This window comes from Natrix helvetica (genome assembly GCF_964273705.1).
Source record: "Natrix helvetica genome assembly, chromosome: 1".
In the NCBI taxonomy this organism is placed as follows: Eukaryota; Metazoa; Chordata; class Lepidosauria; order Squamata; family Natricidae; genus Natrix; species Natrix helvetica.
In genome coordinates, this window is record NC_138548.1 from 374,875,274 (window position 1) to 374,894,289 (window position 19,016).

The following is a 19,016-nucleotide window of genomic DNA, read 5'->3' on the forward strand; positions in this document are numbered from 1 at the left end:
ACTTTTGTTATCTGCACTTCCCTAACAGGAAAAATAGAGCATCTTTTTCCCATCTGGAAGCCCCCTTGGCACTTCTCCTAGTTTCCAACCAATCTTATCAGAGAACTTTACCTGGTCAATGACATTATCTCTTGATTTCGCAACAGAGACAGAAAAAAAAGAGAGCATTCCAGTTGTAAAATGAAACCTATTAGGTCTTTGAGGCTGCTAGGAGGGAGGAAAAACAGCTTAAGACCAGATAGCGAAGGTGCAATAATAGGTTTTGCAGTCTTCAGAAGTGCAGATGAGTGTGGCAGTCATCACACAGACAAGAAGTAAGACTTTCTTGAGAAGGTAAGACTGTAAGACTGTAATGACAGTTAGAACAATTAATCAGTGGAACAGAAGTTGCCTCCAGAAGTTGTGAATGTCCCAACACTGGAAGTCTTTAAGAAGATGTTGGATAGCCATCTGTCTGAAATGGTATAGGGTTTCCTGCCTAGGCAGGGGGTTGGACTAGAAGACCTCCAAGGTCCCTTCCAACTCTACTATTGTATTGTATTGTATTGTAATTAGCAACTTTAAGATGTTTGGACTTCAACTCCCAGAATTCCCCAGCCAGTCAACTCTGGGAGTTGAAGTCTACACATCTTAACATTATCAAGATTGAGAAACACTGAGCTATGGAATATTAGCACTGGTTGGTAAGTTGGTTGATTGGTTACTTACTTACTTACTGTCAAATGGCCACCCAATCCAACAAGAAATACTTGAGAGGGAGACCACCAGGAAATTCCACTGGACTAAAAAGTCAAAAAAACGCTTGGAGCAAAGGAATAGCAAACCACTTTTGTATTGCTGATGTTAGCTGAGTTGGAAATGGCTATTATCTTGATAGGAAATGTTAGGGTTATAAATTCAATTAAGATGTCTAAAAAAAAAGATTCCAGGAAATCGTGTGCATACTTCTGCCAAGAAAACTACCTGGACCTGTCCAGGATTGGATCAAATTAGTTTCTGGATGGAAAACCCCTAGGAAATTGTTAAGCTTAAAATGGACAAGGAATTTAAAAAAAAAAAAAATTCTGGAAGAAGACCATGGCAACTTACTTAGGTATGGTTGCTAATAACGTTACCTGGGCAATGAGTCCAGGTGAACACCAAGAGCCACTGGCAGATTTAATTCAGTTCTACTCTTAATTTGTGGAGATATGTAAATAATAAAAATATTAAAATGTTCCAGTCTTTGAGAGGTTGCCATAAAGAGGCAACTTATTTCCAAAGCACCAGAAGGCAAGACAAAGCAATGGATGGAAACTAACCAAGGAGAGAAGCAACCTAGAATTAAGGAGAAACTTCCTAACAGAACAATTAACTAATGGGACGACTTGCCCTAAGAAGTTGTAGGTACTTCATCCCTGGAGGTTTTAAAGAAAAGATTGGACAGTCACTTGTCTCCTTCTTGGGGGTTGGACTAGAAGACAATGAAGGCCCCTTCCAGTTTATATTCTGATTGAAACTATTGAGGACCAGAGGATGAAAAACTGGAAATTGTTTGCTCTTCTCTTTTCTAACCAGTTGAAACCCAAAGCAATGAACTGGGGTTGCCAAATTCCCAGAACTTGAAACCCTATCACTCAATCATTAACTGATGTGGGTAGATTTGGAAATCCTATTTCACCCCAATCAGAATAGAGAGGTACTGCCCCCTCCTTCAAAGTACTTCTGACTATATCTCTTGGTTAAAAAAATATATGCAATGATGGTTAATATTTAAAACCTTTTTCTCCCCACTTCCACCCCTGTAGTAAATCATATTTAAAAAATCTATTTGTTCTAGATAACCTAAGGCCATGATGACGAACCTATGGCACAGAGGCCACAGGTGGCACGTGTACCCATATCGGTGGGTACGTGAGCTCAGCTCCAGCATGCATGCCTTCAGATCTTCTGGGCCCACCAGAAGTCATGAAACAGGCTGTTTTCAGCCTCCGGGGGAGGGAGCCTGTTTTCACCCTCCCCAGGCTCCTAGAATGGTTCTAGGGGTGGGCACATAGAATTATGGGTGTGGGCACACGTTCACACAACCCCCCATCCTCCCCCCACTTTTGGCACGCGATGCCAAAAAGGTTAGCCATCACTGACCTAAGGGAACAATGGTGCCCGCAATCTGACTAGATTGTATCACATTACAACAACTCATTCTGGAGAAGAAAATCAAATTCCGAAGCATCCATAAAAATATACTTGTACTATCAACTAGAAATTAAACTTTAATTCAAATCATAAAAAATATACATTCAGTTCTTAAAAACGAAAACAGAACTTCATGGAACTGAGCTGAGTTCACAGCCCTTCCAGATAAAAGTCCATCTCTGGTTATCCGCTGCCCTCCCCAAATTTCTTCATTTCCATAGGATAATGCAAGTTTTGTTCCATTGACTTAAGGTCAATGTTTAAGTCCCAATGACTTAGAGTTCATGCTCTGATACGACAGCATGATGGGAAAAAAAAATCAAGGCCAGCCAAAATACTTAGATTTCCTGGAAGATATGATAAAATACCATCCATTATCCCTATTCACATAACATCATAGCCAGCAGCTACATTTCTAATGATAGGGTTAGTGCAGGAGAAGTCCCTAATTTTCCGTTAAGCCTATCATAATGGTGACTTCAAGTGATCATTTTCGCATTATTACTAACCTCCAGAAAGTATTGTAGAACACTTTGAAGGAATGGGATTCCAGGACGATAAGTATGACAGAATTATACTCTGGGAATATCTATTACTAATTTTTTTGCATGAAGTCAGAAACACCCAGCCACTTCCAGATTGAAAGGATATCACCATTGCCCTGGAGACACCCAGTTGGGGTCTCCTTTTATGTCCCCGGAGGGACGCGGTGGCTCAGTGACTAAGATGCTGAGCTTGTCGATCAGAAAGGTCAGCAGTTATTAGAATTAATACAGTGCAGGAGGCAGAAGCCTTCATTAAAAAGAATTTTCCCCTCCTAGAGGAAGAACATAGCGAAGGTAGTGGAAAGGACAGCAAAGTGCAAGATAAGAAGTGGGGGGCTGAGGCTTCCTCTGGGGACAGGGAGGAAGGAGCAATATCGAAAAGGCTCAGATCACAAAAATAAAAGTATTTGAAATAATAGCAATTGGTGATACTCTAGAAAGTGACAAAGGAAAATGAATGAACACATGGTTGACAATATAGAATAAGACCTTGTTTTCTGCTTATCTTTTATATTTTGTTTTTAAGATTGTAAAAATTGTGAGTTTTGGATGGGTTTCTATCACTAGTGTGGGAGCTGCCAAAAATTTTTGTATCCCTTTCCCCATATATGTATAAAAACCAATAAAAAAATTTGAAAAAAAAAAGAAAGGTCAGCAGTTCAGTAGTTTGAATCCCTAAGCGCTGCAAAATGGGGTGAGCTCCCTTACCTGTCCCAGCTTCTGCCAACCTAGCAGTTTGAAAGCACGTTAAAAATGCAAGTAGAAAAATAGGAACCACCTTTGGTGGGAAGGTAACAGCGCTCTGTGGGCCTTTGGCATTTAGTCATGCCGGCCACATGATGATGGAGTTGCCTCTTGGAAAAAAAACACCTTTGTTTATTGTTGCTCACTTATGGATTGAGAATTTGCCAGACCAAAGCACTTACCTGCAAAACTACCAGATACACAGGTAGTCTTTGACTTACAACCATTCATTTAGTGAAACAAAGGACTAATGACCAATTTTCACACATACAACCGTTGTAACATCCCAATGGTTGTGATCAAAATTCAGGCAATCAGCAACAGGCATGTATGTATGACACGTACACTGTCCTGGGATTGTACGGTCACTATTCCTGATTTTCCCAGTCAGCTTCGGAGGTGCGAAGTCCGTGGGGAAGCCAGGTTCACTTAACGGCCACATGATTCACTTAATAGTTGTGGCCAAAAAAAATGTCATAAAATAGGGCAAATCACTTGGCAACTGTCTTGCTCAGCAATAGAAATTTTGGGCTCATGGTCATAAATTGAGGATTGCCTGTAATCTGCAAAATAGGCGGAGTCCCCTTTGCTCTCTTTCTGCAAACCAGAGATTCCAAGTGCCTTTGTCTCTTCGCTTGCTGGGAAACGGCCGCTCCCTCCCTCCCTCTGGCCTACATTCCACTGGTCCAGTCACTTTTCCACAAAGCTAAATACAGGTAATCCTTGATTTACAACCAAGGATCGCTTAGCAACCATTCCAAGTTACTTCAGGCTACCTACAATCGAAATTCAAAGTTCTAACAGTTGCCCCCTTGTCACCTAACCAGGCATTCGGCTCACAGGTGGATTTACAGCCATTTGCGGAGTCCCAGTCACGTGACTGCACTTTACAACAGTTTTGCCAAAAAAATGGCACTTACTCCTGGTTATCTACTAAATCGCACCCAAAGAAAATCATTGGTTCACTTAACAACTGCCATTAAAAAAAGGTTGTAAAATCAGGTCAGTCACGGTCTCCTTTTGCAACTGATATGACTTAAAATCAGGGTGGTAAGTTCAATTACTGTCATTAGTCGACTAGTTTTATACAGTTAAACTTTGCGGCACCCTATTCGATGTCTCTCATTGGTCTGGTGAAAAACATTATGAAAACTCAGGGTTTGGTTTTCAAGCCAGTTGAGGATCTACCCTGATAGAATATCTTCGAGCCCTTATTTTATTAGCTTGTAAATCAGAATCATATCTGTTGCAATCTACTACCATCTACTGAAAATGTTCCCTGATGTAAAGATAAGCATCATCTGACAAAACCTGTTGACAAATGCATGCTGGCCTCAGGTAAATTATGGCACTGTTTTTAAGTGGCATAACATCATTTTTATGACCTACGGTAGAATCTTCACAGGGATGTTTGTATACATACGTATAATTTTGGCTTATATAATACTGCCTTTCCAGAAATTTCCTTGTCAATTTTGATACCAAATTGATTGATCTGTCTTTCACTGAAGAAGCAGATATTTGCCTTCTTCCAATTTTTGACAATTTACTCATTTTCCAGAATTTCTTAAAGCGGAGCACACAGGGCACAGTCCAACTAGCTCTAGATATACCAATTTCTTCCAACTAATAGGTACAGTAATTATAATTTTATCGTGCCCAAACTGGATCTCTTCCTTCACTGTGCCCCATAACATTTGCTGGATCACCTTTTTAAACAAACAAAAAAAAACTGAAAAGTTGTGCATGATGACAATTGGGCTTGAATTAAGCTGAAAATTGTGTAATTTTGATACCAGCAAATATATTTTGGGGGTGTAGCCAGGGCCGGATTTTCCTATAGGCTAACTAGGCTTCAGCCTAGGGCCTCAAGATCAAGAGAGGCCTTTTATTTTTATTTATTATCCGTGCCACATTTTTTATAAAGGTTAGTTCCAATTACAACATGTTTCATTTAATATATTGATATATATCACAGTAATGATGTATTTTATTATCTCTCATGTAATTTACAAATTTTTATTGTGGTAAGAGAAAAGGAGTACTTACCTGGATGTAAATTAAAGGAATCTGACAGAAATAAAAACAAGAGAGAGAGAGAGAAATCAGAAACTACAAGACAATGAATTATAATCTTATACACATGTACACACAAAGAGGAAATGTGAATATATGATATTATAGGTAACGTTTTCTGTTTGTGGGGCAGTGGGGAATTTGCTGCAGCAGGAGCAGGGAAGTCAAATCCTCCTCAGACATAGAAAGTTCTGGGAGATTTTGAGTCAGGCCCTGTCTCTCATCCCAACCATCCAAAGATGGTTGAGGGGACCGGAGAATCAAACAAATGAAGAACGCTTGTAGGAATTGGGTATGTCTAGTTTGATGAAAAGAAGGACAAGGGGTGACATGACAGCAGTGTTCCAATATCTAAGGGGCTACCACTAAGAAGAAGAGGTCAACCTCTTCTCCAAAAGAACCTGAAGGCAGAACAAGAAGCAATGGATGGAAACTAATCAAAGAGAGAAGCAACCTAGAACTGAGAAATTTACTGACAGCGAGAACAACTAAGCCGTGGAACGGCTTGCCTTCAGAAGTTGTGGAAGCTCTCCATCACTGGAGGTTGTTAAGAAGAGACTGGACCGCCATTTGTTTGAAATGATACAGCGTCTCCTGTTTCAACAGGGGGTTGGACTAGAAGACTTCCAAGGTCCCTTCCAACTCTGGTATTCTACTATCCGTTCAGAATTGTCATTGAGGGGAAAATGGGAGGAGGGAGCCACCTTGGGTTCCTGGACAAAAGGTAGTGTACAGAGCTAACAAATAATTGATGAAAGAGGGAACACAGTTACAAACTGAAGGACTCAGTTTGTATTACATATATTACTTGCATTTTTGTGGCAGATATCATTCTGATGTCCATTGTGGCTTTCACAGATATGGAAGATCATTGTGGTTATGTGTGTGTATGATACAATACAATAGTAGAGTTGGAAGGGACCTTGGAGGCCTTCTAGTCCAACCCCCTGCTTAGGCAGGACACCCTATACCGTTTCAGACAAATGGCTATCCCACATCTTCTTAAAGACTTCCAGTGTTGGGGCATTCACAACTTCTGGAGGCAACTTCTGTTCCACTGATTAATTGTTCTGACTGTCAGGAAGTTTCTCCTCAGTTCTAAGTTGCTTCTCTCCTTGATTAGTTATAAGATAAGACGCACATTTATGATATAGTTGTAAATCAGGATGTGTTCATTGGCACAGCCGCCTTGACAGTTTTAAATATTATTGCAGGAATTATGTGAACATAGGGGGAAAAAAATTTTAATTGTGCCATGTTGAAACCTCAGTGAATGCTGTAGCCTTCCAGGAAAGGGAATGAGCAGCCATTGTATTCGGTCATAGCCTACCTTCTTATTTATGGGACGGAAGTCTTCGTTCAGACAGACAATGCGGATCTTCACTGTGAAAGGAAGAGGGACAGTATTGGCTTTGTGGCCACGTACATCTGGAACCCAGCTTGGACTTTATAAGGATCGTAGCCCCAGATTCCTCCCAGGCACTTCTATCACCCATTCATAGATTTGGATTGAAGGGAGAAGTCATCTATTCATCTAATGCAGGGGTCTCCCACCTTGACAACTTTAAGACTTGTGGACTTCAACTCCCAGAATTCCTCAGCCAGCAAAGCTGGCTGAGGAATATTGGGAGTTGGAGTCCACAAGTCTTAAAGTTGCCAAGGTTGGAGACCCCTGATCTAATGGGTACAAGATCAAGCCAGAATGGAATCTGCAGGGTGATTGACACCAAGGGAAGTGCTTATTTGATGTGTTGACTCGTATTAGAAATTCTGTATATATAAAGCACCACACAGCAAACAAAGAGTATCAGTCACTGTGTGCTTTACTGCTCAAATATATTCTGTGACAGGAAACAGGAAACTCTACCCAGAACCAGAAAGCATAGAGATCCAAACTATTGCCATTTACTGGCTGAATACTACTGTAGTTGTTGCATAGAATTTCCAACAATTAAGTCCAACAGCTCATTCATTGCAGAATGTCTACCCTGTGTTCCTTTGTGAAACTTGTGACAAACGATCTGTTAAAGCATTCAGATTTTAAAAACCTGCACAGATCCCCCTATAATGGAATAAAAAAAAATTATCTTCAACGTGTGCCCAAAAATTAATTGGAGGTGATCTGGTCCTCCAGTGGGAAGTAATTCCTACATGAGGGGAATCCGTAGAAAAAGCTTGTTTTCATGCTCTTAGTCATCTTTTATGATTACCTTCTCTGTCATTTCTTTTCAAACCTCTCTACCATCTCTCAGGCAGATTTGTTCAGGGAGGCCATTCTCCCAGTAACTGGGGGCCAAGGCATGCAAGGTTATATGGGGCAAACCCAGCACTTTTAATTGGCCTCCAAAACCAGTGCAGATTTCTGGGGGAGGTATGGCAAATTGAAAATATTTCTGCAAAAGTGGAACCAATCACAGCAGCAAAGACCAAATAAGATTACCAATTCCTTAGAACCCTTCTGGATAACGAGAGGAGAGGAGATCAGCCAAATATGCTCCAGATGGAAGTCACTGGAAGTCTTTAAGAAGATGTTGGATAGCCATTTGTCTGAAACGGTATAGGATTTCCTGCCTAGGCAGGGGGTTGGACTAGAAGACCTCCAAGGTCCCTTCCAACTCTACTATTGTATTATTGTATTATAGATAGCTGTCCCTAGCAGGACAGTGGTTTTCCACAGGTTGGAGTGCCAGAAGACAAAGGGATTGACCATCTCGTTTGCAGTCACAACAAAGCCTTTTAAAGGACACTAAGTTTGCAAGCCTCACTCTCTAATCGCTTTCAGAAATTGCCCATCTTAAAAAGCAACCACCATATCTTCTGCAAACCAGGCACCATTCATATTGCTGAAGCTTCCCCACTTTACCAGCAAGCTGGCAGCTACCTTCTGAAGCAAACGAAGCTTCTGGATAATTGTCAAAGGCCACTCAAAGCAGAGCACCCTACAGCGGTCCAAATTCAAATAATTTCAAATTTCTCGCTGCAGGAGGCATCGCTTCTGCTGCAGTGGAGTGAAGGGTTCCCAGGCTTTTGGTTACTAAATCAGATTGCCCTGATTTTATGATTGTATCTCAGGAGGCACCAAAAATATTGTATCAAGGGCATCCGTGGGCTACGTGGATCCAAAATCTCCCAAATAGTAGGCGAGATATACTGATATAACCTCTATCTCTGTTTGCAAAAGTACTAACCAGGTCCAACACAAGGCCACTTTGATCAAGTTGACCAAATGTAGCCATCTGTTTAGACCAGACTCTGTGTGTGTGTGAATGTGTGTGCCTTTGACTCTGGTTGGACAACCATTTGACTGAAATTTGCAGCGTTTTCTCCCTTCATGGAGCTGAAGTGGGGGTGCATCTTGCCCACAGGCCCACAGGCTGCCAGTTTGACATCCCTGGTTTAGGGTTTCCTGCTTGACCAGGGTTTGGACTAGAAGACCTCCAAGGCCCCTACCAACTCTGTTATTTTGACTCAGCATTTACTTCTAAAGCCTTCCCAAATTAGTCCCTGCAGTTTTTTTGAGAAGATTTCAGAATGGATTTCCCAGTGCCTGCTTCCCAGGGCTGAGAAAGAATGACTGCCCCAAGGTCACCCAGTTAGCTTTGTGCATAAGGCAAGACTAGAATTAAAGATCCCCTCCCCCAGGTTTAGCCTGGTGCCTTAACCACTGCACCAAACCGCCTCTAGCACATGTAAAATATTGCAGAACAATCTGCCTTAGGAAAAGAAAGCTCATCTGCAAAAGAACCAGTGAGTGGATTTATCACAGAAATAAGACATTTCCCGTGATTTGGAAGAGGCACTCTCTTGGCAAGGAACTACAGATAGTCCTTAACTTACAACTTTTAGCAACCATTCCAAATCGCAACAGTGCTGAAGAAAGTGTCTTGCAACCATTCCTCACACAACCATCACAGCATCCCCGTGGTCACGTGATTGCAATTTCAGCACTTGACAACCAGCGTGTGTTTAGGATGGTTGCGGCATGCCAGGATCGCATGTAGGCATTTGTGACCTTCCCAGCTAGCTTCCAGCAAGCAAAATCAAGGCGGAGGAAAGCCAAACTCCTGATTCACAGGTATTTCTTGAGTTTTAACAAATTAATTAGTAACCATTCAAAATTAAAACTCCCGCCCCCCCAAAAAAAACATTTACGACCCGGTTCCAAAGTTACGTATGTTGCAGCACCACAGTGGTCATTCAACCTTACAACCAACTGTAGAGAGGCTGCAACATGGCTATTTCAGTAAAGCCATGGGAAATGGGGTGGGAAGGAGTAAGTGGAATCTGGGACACTGGCAAAGCAGGGCCAGTCTGTGGAGATCTGGCGGGGTAGGATAGGATGGGGAAGCAATTGTGTGGACCCCAGGGGAGCTTGAGGTAATCTCAGTGGATCAGAGGAAGCCTTGGGTGGCCTACTCCGGCACCAGGGCATGCATGGACTTCCCCACCCCGAGCTACCTCATGTGCATTTAACGACATACGCAATCAATTAGCGAATGCATTGGAGAAAGTAGGGAGTGATCACATTCATTTAACATGATTCAATCAAAGGAATCCTAGGGTTATGAATGTAATTAGCAGACTCTATTACATTCGTAACTCGAGGATTACCTATAACTGCAGTGGTTCACTTAAGAACCATGGCATAAAAGAAAAGATGGTAAAATCAAGCAAGACTCACTTAACTTGCTTAGCAATGGAAATTCTGATCCCAGTTGTGATTATACCCCTATTTCTACAATTTCTCTACTGGAAGGACCTCACTTACCTTCCTGTCCTGGCTTGTAGATGGGCTTGTCTGTCTGAAAAAAAAGTAGTTCACTTGGGTTTCTGATTTTGACCAGTTCTTGTTTCTTCATGTTCAACGTTTGTCCCTTCAGTACCACCCTGAGAAGATTCGTGGCAGAGTCTGTATAGTCGTGAAATCTTTGAAAATAGCTTGGAGAACTGCTTGAGGAACGACTCAACTCGGGAAGCTGGAGAACAAACAAAGGTAGCAGCATGAGGATTTTTCACAGTCCCTATTGCAAGGCCCCCTTGCTTCACTTCCTGGAGCTGGAGGGCAAAAAAGTCAAGATGGAGGCTACAACAATGCCATTGAAGCCCTGCCCTTTTTTATACGAATAGCAGTAGCACTTAGACTTATATAACGCCTCAGAGCGTTTTTACAGCCCTCCCTAAACAGTTTACAGAACTGTTGTCCCCAATGATGTCCCCAATGATCGGGAGCCTCGTTTTACTGACCTTGAAAGCATGGAAGGATGAGTCAACCTTGAGCCAGTGAGAATCGAACTGCCAAACTGTTGGCAGTTGGCAGTCAGCAGAATTAGCCTGCAGTACTGCATTCTAACCATTGTGTCCCCAAGCTGCTATGAATTGTTAACACATGTATAGCAAGGGGAAAATTTGGTACAGCTGACCACAGAATTACTTTAGAAATCTTTTCAGATTTAATATATAATACCTATTTCATTTTAGGTGACATATTTCATTTCAAAGATTGTAATGTCGAATGGCATGGCCTACAGTCCCTAATCGCCAGTCACACCAGCAACAAACAATACTGGCTTGCCTGGGACAAAGCCGAAGACATCGGCCATGCCAAAACCCATGAGTTTATCAAAGCCTGGCATTCCACCGATGAGTCCATCAACAAACAGGTTGACTTAGAACCAGGATATGAACTAATAAGAAAACGGATCATCTGGACCACCAATCAATGACAGAATTGACCACCCCACCACTAGTTGAATTTTGGGGCTTACAGAAATCCTTCAGAAGTCACAACACCAGAATCAAAAGACCAACTAACCACCCAGGACCTCCTGGTATATAGATGAACAAGACATTTCCCCTAAAACTCCGCTGAAGTGTCCAGCCTCCAAGCAGCAAACCTGCAGTACAAATACTGCCTAAATCTACAACTGGAGCTATGAATATTCTCTACAATAGATTGTAATACTTAAATTTATCCTTGCACAGACAATCAGTACAAGATTATTATAGCTAATGCTGATTTCCTTTATCTGTTGCTTTATCTTTGTTGTGCTAGTATTTTATCACATCTACTTAATTATACTTCCTATTTTTTTTTCTAATTCAGTTTGTCATTGAACCAAATGGCACTTCTTTTTTCTGTGTTCCTTTCGAAATGATCCCGAAATGTATTTGCACCCTAAAGTTGAATGTGTTTGGTTTTGCAAACACATCACGCTGGTGGCTCCTATTTATTCTCCTAAAAGTAGAATAAATACAACATATTTATATGACGCGTTCAAGTAAGGAGCTCCTACCTGAAATGAAACACATTGGAAGATGTCCTTCCCAGCCGTCATGTCCACTTCAGCCAAGCTTATGTTCTTGCCCTCAACTTCTATGGCGATACTCAAAGTCACAGTCTCGTTCAAATGGATCATCTGGACACAAACATTCTCAGAGGTCTTTGTCCGAATCACAGAGGGCACCAGGATCAAGTATTGCCTGGAAAGCGGGAAAGTCAAAAGGATTTATCAAGTGAGTGGCATGGATGCCCTGTAACTGGGGCAGGTTTCACTACAAAAAGTTACCACCCATGCATCTAAAATAATTTTCTTGGTGGATTAATTATCCATTTGTCGATGGGGCAAAGGAAGGAAGGCTGGCTCTTAATGGCTAGGTGCATTAACATTTCTTGTCTCCTAAGAGGTGCTGGCAATTTGCACGAAAAAATCACTGTTCCTTCTCTCAATACTATTGCACCTGGGCAAATAGATTGGGTGGGCTGTTTTGCCCCAAACCAGTCAAACCCGTTTAAATGAAGAAGTGATAGAGCAGAAGATACGAATATTTTGCCAATCTTCCAATCTTGACACCAACCCTATAGTGGTATCTATTACTGGGGGGAATAAGGGAAGCTAATGACAAATGTCCTCTACAGTGTCCTAATGCCAATTCTGTAACTTAGAGACATGTGTCTAACATCAGTCAGAGAAAGAAACTTAATGTCAGCGTTCCAAATATCATGCAGAAACAAATCAGAGTCCAAGGCAGAGTTATCCTTAAAGTTCCAATTTAATAAAACAGACATGTTGGCACATCTGTGAAATTCCAACTCTGATTAACTTCCTGGAATTCCACCCAGTTGAAAGTTCATAATCTTATGCCCACTCCCATAAATCCATCACATGGTCCAATGGTGCACAGTACCTGTCTCAGAATGATTGCCCTTAGATTCTAAAAGTTATTTCTGTTCTCTTATCTAAATGAAATAATGTTCTCTCTTTCTTGTCAAAGTAGTTTACCTTGGCTAGTTTGAAACAACTAGCCAGGACAATCTGTCTCCAATTAAATGTCTAATGTCCTGATTGAATTACCATGGGAGGGTATGAGTTCTACCATGAGAAGATAGCATGAAAACTAAAGGAACTGGGCAGGATGATTAAATATGAGATGATAGTCTGTGAAATCAACTTTTGGAAGCTTACTGTCCTAGAGCAGCAGCTGGAATCCCTGCTTAAACAGAAATTAACAGAACAACAGAGTTGGAAGGGACCTTGGGGTCTTCTAATCCGTGCATGCACGGCAGAGACCCAAAGACCAGCTGGCTGGCGGGAAGCACACACATATGCACGGCAGAGCTGAACTGTGGTGACGGCTCACATGCCCACAGAGAGGATGCTGTGTTCGTCATCACGGCCCTATACTATTCTGGACAAATGGCTGTTAATCTCTTGGACTACTCAAGTGACCCTGAGGACACAGATAAACCTCCAAGTGGCCTCAATGACTCTCTAAAAAGAATGCAAACAACCAGCTATCTGCAAGAAACATAAATCCTTCCATTCCCTACCATCCATTAAGAGCCAAAGAAGCTTCTTGGATGAGAAGTTGTGAATGCCCCAACACTGGAAGTCTTTAAGAAGATGTTGGATAGCCATTTGTCTGGAACGGTATAGGGTTTCCTGCCTAGGCAAGGGGTTGGACTAGAAGACCTCCAAGGTCTCTTCCAACTCGGCTATTGTATTGTATTGTATTGTATTGTATAACATCTTCAAAGAAAAACAAGAAAATCCAGTTGCCTTTTGAAAAAGCTTCTTTGGGATAACCATGAACTGGATGACTGAGAATCTCCACAGATAATTGGACTGGATCTTTGATTAAATTTTTGCCATGAACTTGTAGATTGGTTTTTGTAAGGAAACTGTATAACCATGCTGCTTTGTAAATTGGCAGGGCAAAAAAAAAAATTGGGAATGGAAATCAGTGGCGCCAAACTGCTTGTCCTTCCTAAACTTGCCAATTTCTATCAACCCAAGGAATTAGTAGATAAAATATTCTGGGCACAAATTTATAGTTTAGCTTCAGCTTCTAGGAAATGAAAGCACTTCTGAAAGTATACATTTTGCTAAGGAAAGTCAGTTGATTAACTGAACTACCGTAGGCAAATGACTTCACGGGATCCTAAATTCCATAACCAGTTATCCTGACCTAAATTGACTGTTTAACTTCTTTAAATAGAACAGTGAGATTCTGTGATTATATTCCCACAACCTGCTAAAAATAGGTTGAATCTTGGTTAGGTGTCTTTGTGACTTAGCCTGTTGGCCAACCCATCCTGGTTGATTGTTGATCCGACATACTGAGCAAATCCAGAAAACAGTAACCAGATAAAGGTTGTGAGAATCCAGCTATCTTGTTAATTCCTCCATGATCTCAATGGGAAGATATGTACATGATGAGTGAGACAGGGGGACACATAACTGTCCACAGAATGAGAGGGGGAAATCTCCATTTTGCAGAACATCTATTGGATTACAGCTGTGTTTCTCAACCTCTGTGTAGACTTCATAGGTGTGGACTTCAACTCCCAGAATTCCCCAGCCAACCATCGGAAATTAGATCCCCCACAATTCTATAGAAACCCAATTTAAAGTGCCTGTAAATCCAAAGAGCCAAACTCACTAGTCACACTCCCCCCCCACCCCCGCAAATCTGTTTTTAAAAAAGCTAGATTCTGCTTTCTGCTCTGGGCAATAGGCTATCAAGCCTCTTTTGAATCATTAACTCTATGTAAAATATAACTAAACAGGATTTTGGACCTGCATTAGGATAACCAAGGTATGTTGTTAATTAATTTGTTATTTTGGATCTTCCCAGGTTCTATCAACCCAGCCTACCTGATTAGCCATGGTTTAATAAATTTTGGAAACCCAGGAAAATATTATTTCTGAAGCCCTAATTTAATCATCTTTATGGAACTCTTTGTGTACTTGACTGGCTGTGTCTCAAAAATAGGCACCAACAAAATTTTCTAGAAATATGAGACAGTGAAGTTACATAATCTGAATTTCCCTCCTTACATTGGGCTCTGGAATCAATTCCTACCAGTAAAGCATTTGGGATTGAAATGGCCAAAGGGGCTTTGGAATGTGCTATCTGCAACAACAAAATCCAGCAAAAAGACACCGCTGCTTTAAAGAGTTACAGATAAGACCTGCATTAATACCCCATCTCTCTCAGCTTTTTGCCTTTGAATGTTGAGCATTGCATAGCCATAGCAAACTCATTAGGAACATTTGTTTCACCTAATGGGAAAAAAACCATTGGTTCCTCTTAACTAGTTTTTGAAAGTTTACAGAGACCAACTTAAATGTCTCTCGGGTAATTCATGAGAATTCTAGCTTGCTATTCTCTAAGTTTTTAAGAAGGGATTGGATTTTTAAGAAGAGATTGAAGTGGTGTAGGGTTTCCTACCTAAGCAATGGGTTGGACTAGAAGACCGCCAAGATCCCTTCCAACTCTGTTATTCTATTCTATTCTCCCCCTGGCCCCAGAGTTTGTAGGCTGATCGCTAATTAATTTCTCTAATTTCTCTAATCCTCTGGGCTGTACAAAACCAGCTGTTGCCAAGCTGGGGCAGCAGTTATACAATGACTCCACTGTTGTGTACATTCCCTACTTGCAAACCTGCAAAGAAGAAAAAGGAAGGACAAAGCCGTAAGTGGAGATTTGGTGAGGAAAGAAGGAAGGCAAGAAGGTCCAACAAGCATCTTACGGTTCAGTGCTATCCGCCAAAGAAAACCAAGGTGGAAGAATCAATAGCAGCAGCAGCAGCAGGGAGAGGCTGGGTATCCTCCAGATCCATCCCTTCCCCATGGTGGTTGGATGGCTGATGTGCAAAGCAAAGGCCTCTGACCATTCTCCCCGCTGCTACTTATGCTGACTATCTGCAAACAGAGAAGATAAGAAATTAGTTGGAACAGATTGCAACAGTCAATTCTGTTTGCATTAATTGATCTTTCCAATCACTGAGAGGGAGAAAGATAATTAAATGGAGATAACTAAATTGCCAAATTCTTTTCCAGGGTTTGCTCTGCCTTATCAGTGAAAGTTAGAGAAATTGGCTGCGCAAGTTAACTTGCAACCAGCTCATATTTGCCTAGCAGCAACTCTGCCCACCTTCTAACTAACTGATGTCATGATTTTCCGACTGTAACTCTTAAAAACCCATAGCCTTAGAACGGATCTCTGTGATTGCTTTGGAAACTTTAATCACATGTGCCCCTTTTTCTGCAGAGTAATACTTTCAGAAATATTAAGAGGCAGAATATGATATTTTCCCAAAAGAGAAATGGATAAACATGCTCTTAAAGGCAGAAAGCAGACCCAATTTCCTGCATAGTAAAACAGCCTCCAGCAGATGCCTGAAATCAATAGAGATGAGTATTTTGTGCCCATTAAGAAATCCAGGCCAGCCTATTCACAAACAAAACACCTTCAGCCACAGCTCTCCCAGGCTGAGTTCAAAATTTACATCCCACACACAAATTCTAAAAACAGGACATGACATTTAGGACATAATAGGATTAACCCACCACCACTGAAATAGCAAGAGACAAAAAAAAAAAAAAAACCTTCATTGCATAATCCCAAGAACAGCTCAAACTTCAAAATCACTGAAACCTATAAAGATCCATCCACTTGTTGGAAGATCAAAGGTTTCCTGGTTCGTTCCCAGCCGGGAGTCACTGCCAACGCTTAGAAGAAAGTTTCGTGAAGACAGCCACCTGAAAGTTACGAGCTTTATTGAAGGAAAAAAGGAACGGGAAGGATGAGACGCAGCTCTGTCGTTCCCGGGTCTGCAGCACCATACACAGTTTGGTTTTTTCCTTATATACAGTTTTTCTTGCCCCTGGCTATAGTGTAAATTTCAATGAGAATAAAAAAGTCCCTTTATTCTGGGTGATCGTTCTGATATTGATTCTCTTGTCTTTGGGTTTCTTGCCCTTGTGTTAATCTTATCATAAAACCAGAGGAGGATGTTTTCCTGTTGTTTGGGGCGCTTATACAAAGAGGTCTGTTTTATGTAGATGGTCATGGTGTTAGTGTTATCTTGTAATCATTGCTAGATTCAGGGTTTTCCCAACTCCATTATCCTTTTCTTAATCCTATTATCTTATTTCCTTTGTGACCAAATGTAACCTCTTCCTGGCTACGTGTGTGTTTTTTTTCTCTGGCTATGGTCCCTGACTATGTATTCATTAATTCGTTTCTGTTCATGCTCTCTGGGTTATTTTCGTTACCTTACTACACACTCATTCAACCAATTTGTCAGCTGCCGCAGAACTGCATGCTCTGGTTGGTTCTGCTCAGTAAACAGAGTCCTTCTTTCCAATCAGCCTCCATTTTATTTCCAGCGCTTTTCTCCTTGACTTGAAACCGGACTGGATTTTTTCTTCCAACAGTGCTTTTAAAAATTCCATTTTAGAATAAAATTCTTTATTGGCCAAGTGTGATTGGATACTCAGTGTTCATAAAAAGACAAGATACATTCGTCAAGAATCGTAAGGTATACTAAGGTTTATTAAGAGGATTCTGAGTGCCATAGTTGAAAGGGGATGCTGGAAAATTGGAAGAAGCTCAAGAGGATCATCAAGATGGTGAAGGGTCTGGAAGTCAAGCCTTTATTTATCTGTTTGTTCATCAAATTTATATGGCCACCCATCTCACACAAAGTGATACAAAACCAGTTAAAAACAATAAACATGGATAAAACAAGCTGACGAGAGGAAAAATATGAAGAATAGCGAAAGGACCTGGGCCACACTTCGCCTGCAACAGGGAAGTTTAGAAGAAAGGTAAACAAAACATGGGAGCAAGCATCTGAAGGTCCCACAGAGAAAGGAGTAGTTCTCTGTGCTGCTCTCAACAACTTGGGCAGGATAAACCCAACCCTTCAAAGATTGGAAGATGCTATCATATTTCTCTCCAGACCAGCTCTTCTTTGGGTTAAGCATGTCAGAATAACAAAATAACAGAGTTGTGAAGGAAACACCCCCTCCCCAGATTAAAATATGCTTTATTCTTAATATTAAACAGAGGCAGGATAGAATATTTCCATCAAAGAAGAGATGGAGCAAAATCTGCAAAAAGCAGCCCCAGACTTCCTGCCATAGGAAAACAGCCTCAAGCAGAAGCTTAAAGAGGCTGGTCTTTTGGAATGGAGATTTTGTACCGATTCAGAAAGACTGGGCCAATCTATTCATAAGCAAAGGGAATCCAAATAAGCAACACAATTAGGCAAGCCAAAGCTGACAAGGTTAGCTCAGACAAACAAACACCTTGGATTTGCATTCCCCCTTTTGCCTGTAGAGCCAGCCATAACCCATACATGACCCCATAGGAATCTGGCAACAAGCATTAAAATATTAAAGGACACATTCTTACACAGGAACAGGCATCTCAATCACAAAGCCTCAAAGAAGGTATAAAAGCCGACCTATCTCAATTCCATTTTGTCAGCCATCCCAGAAATATGCTACTGTCACTGAAGTTTCTGGCTACCAAATAAACAGACCTTAAAATGTGGCCTGCCTCCATTTTATTTTCAGTGTCTTTCTCCTTTTCTCCTGGCTTGGAATCGGACCAGATTTTGCTTCCAACAGTTGGAAGGGATCTTGGAGTTCTTCTAGTCCAACCTTCTGTCCAACCAGGGAACTCTAACCATTTCAGCTTTATGATTGTCCAATCTCTTCTTTAAAACCTCCAGTGTTGGGAGTCCTGTTCCTTTAACTGCTCTTCATAGGATTCAGTCTCCAAACATCCTCCTCAATATCATCTTCACCCATATTTTCTAAGATCCAGACATAAGGTTGCAGGTACAGTCTGACAAATTCAGAGAGAACAGAATGATCACTTCTTGTATCCTAGTATAGTATCACTTCTTGATTCTATATTTCTATGGCTGCAACCTGAAAGGGCATTAGCTCTTTTGTAAGTTCCAGCACCTTGGTGGCTGTGGTCTATTGACTGTAGTTCCCTGGACTCCATCAGCTGAAATTCCTTGGCCCACATGGTCCATATAGCATTCTCCTCCTGCCAGTGAGTAGGGTGGGCCAAAAGTATTGCGATGAGACAGTTCCTCAGATAACCTGGATCCATATGCCATAAAGAGCTTTATAGGTTTTTGAATTACACTAGGAAGCAAACTGGCAGCCA

General features: G+C 41.3%; 1 protein-coding gene across 1 annotated transcript in view; it reads right to left on the reverse strand.

Annotated features, from left to right (window-relative positions):
* Positions 1–15,738, reverse strand: part of LOC309383753 (alpha-2-macroglobulin-like) — an 84,485-nt gene extending 68,747 nt beyond the window's left edge. The window contains exons 1-5 of the mRNA XM_081936593.1: positions 15,574–15,738; positions 11,834–12,020; positions 10,309–10,516; positions 6,871–6,923; positions 5,514–5,534 (exon numbers count right to left, since the gene is read on the reverse strand). Of these exons, the coding sequence (XP_081792719.1) occupies positions 5,514–5,534; positions 6,871–6,923; positions 10,309–10,516; positions 11,834–12,020; positions 15,574–15,674 (570 nt within the window). The 5' untranslated portion in view covers positions 15,675–15,738. The remainder of the gene's footprint in view (positions 1–5,513; positions 5,535–6,870; positions 6,924–10,308; positions 10,517–11,833; positions 12,021–15,573) is intronic.
* Positions 15,739–19,016: the final 3,278 nt, after the last annotated feature.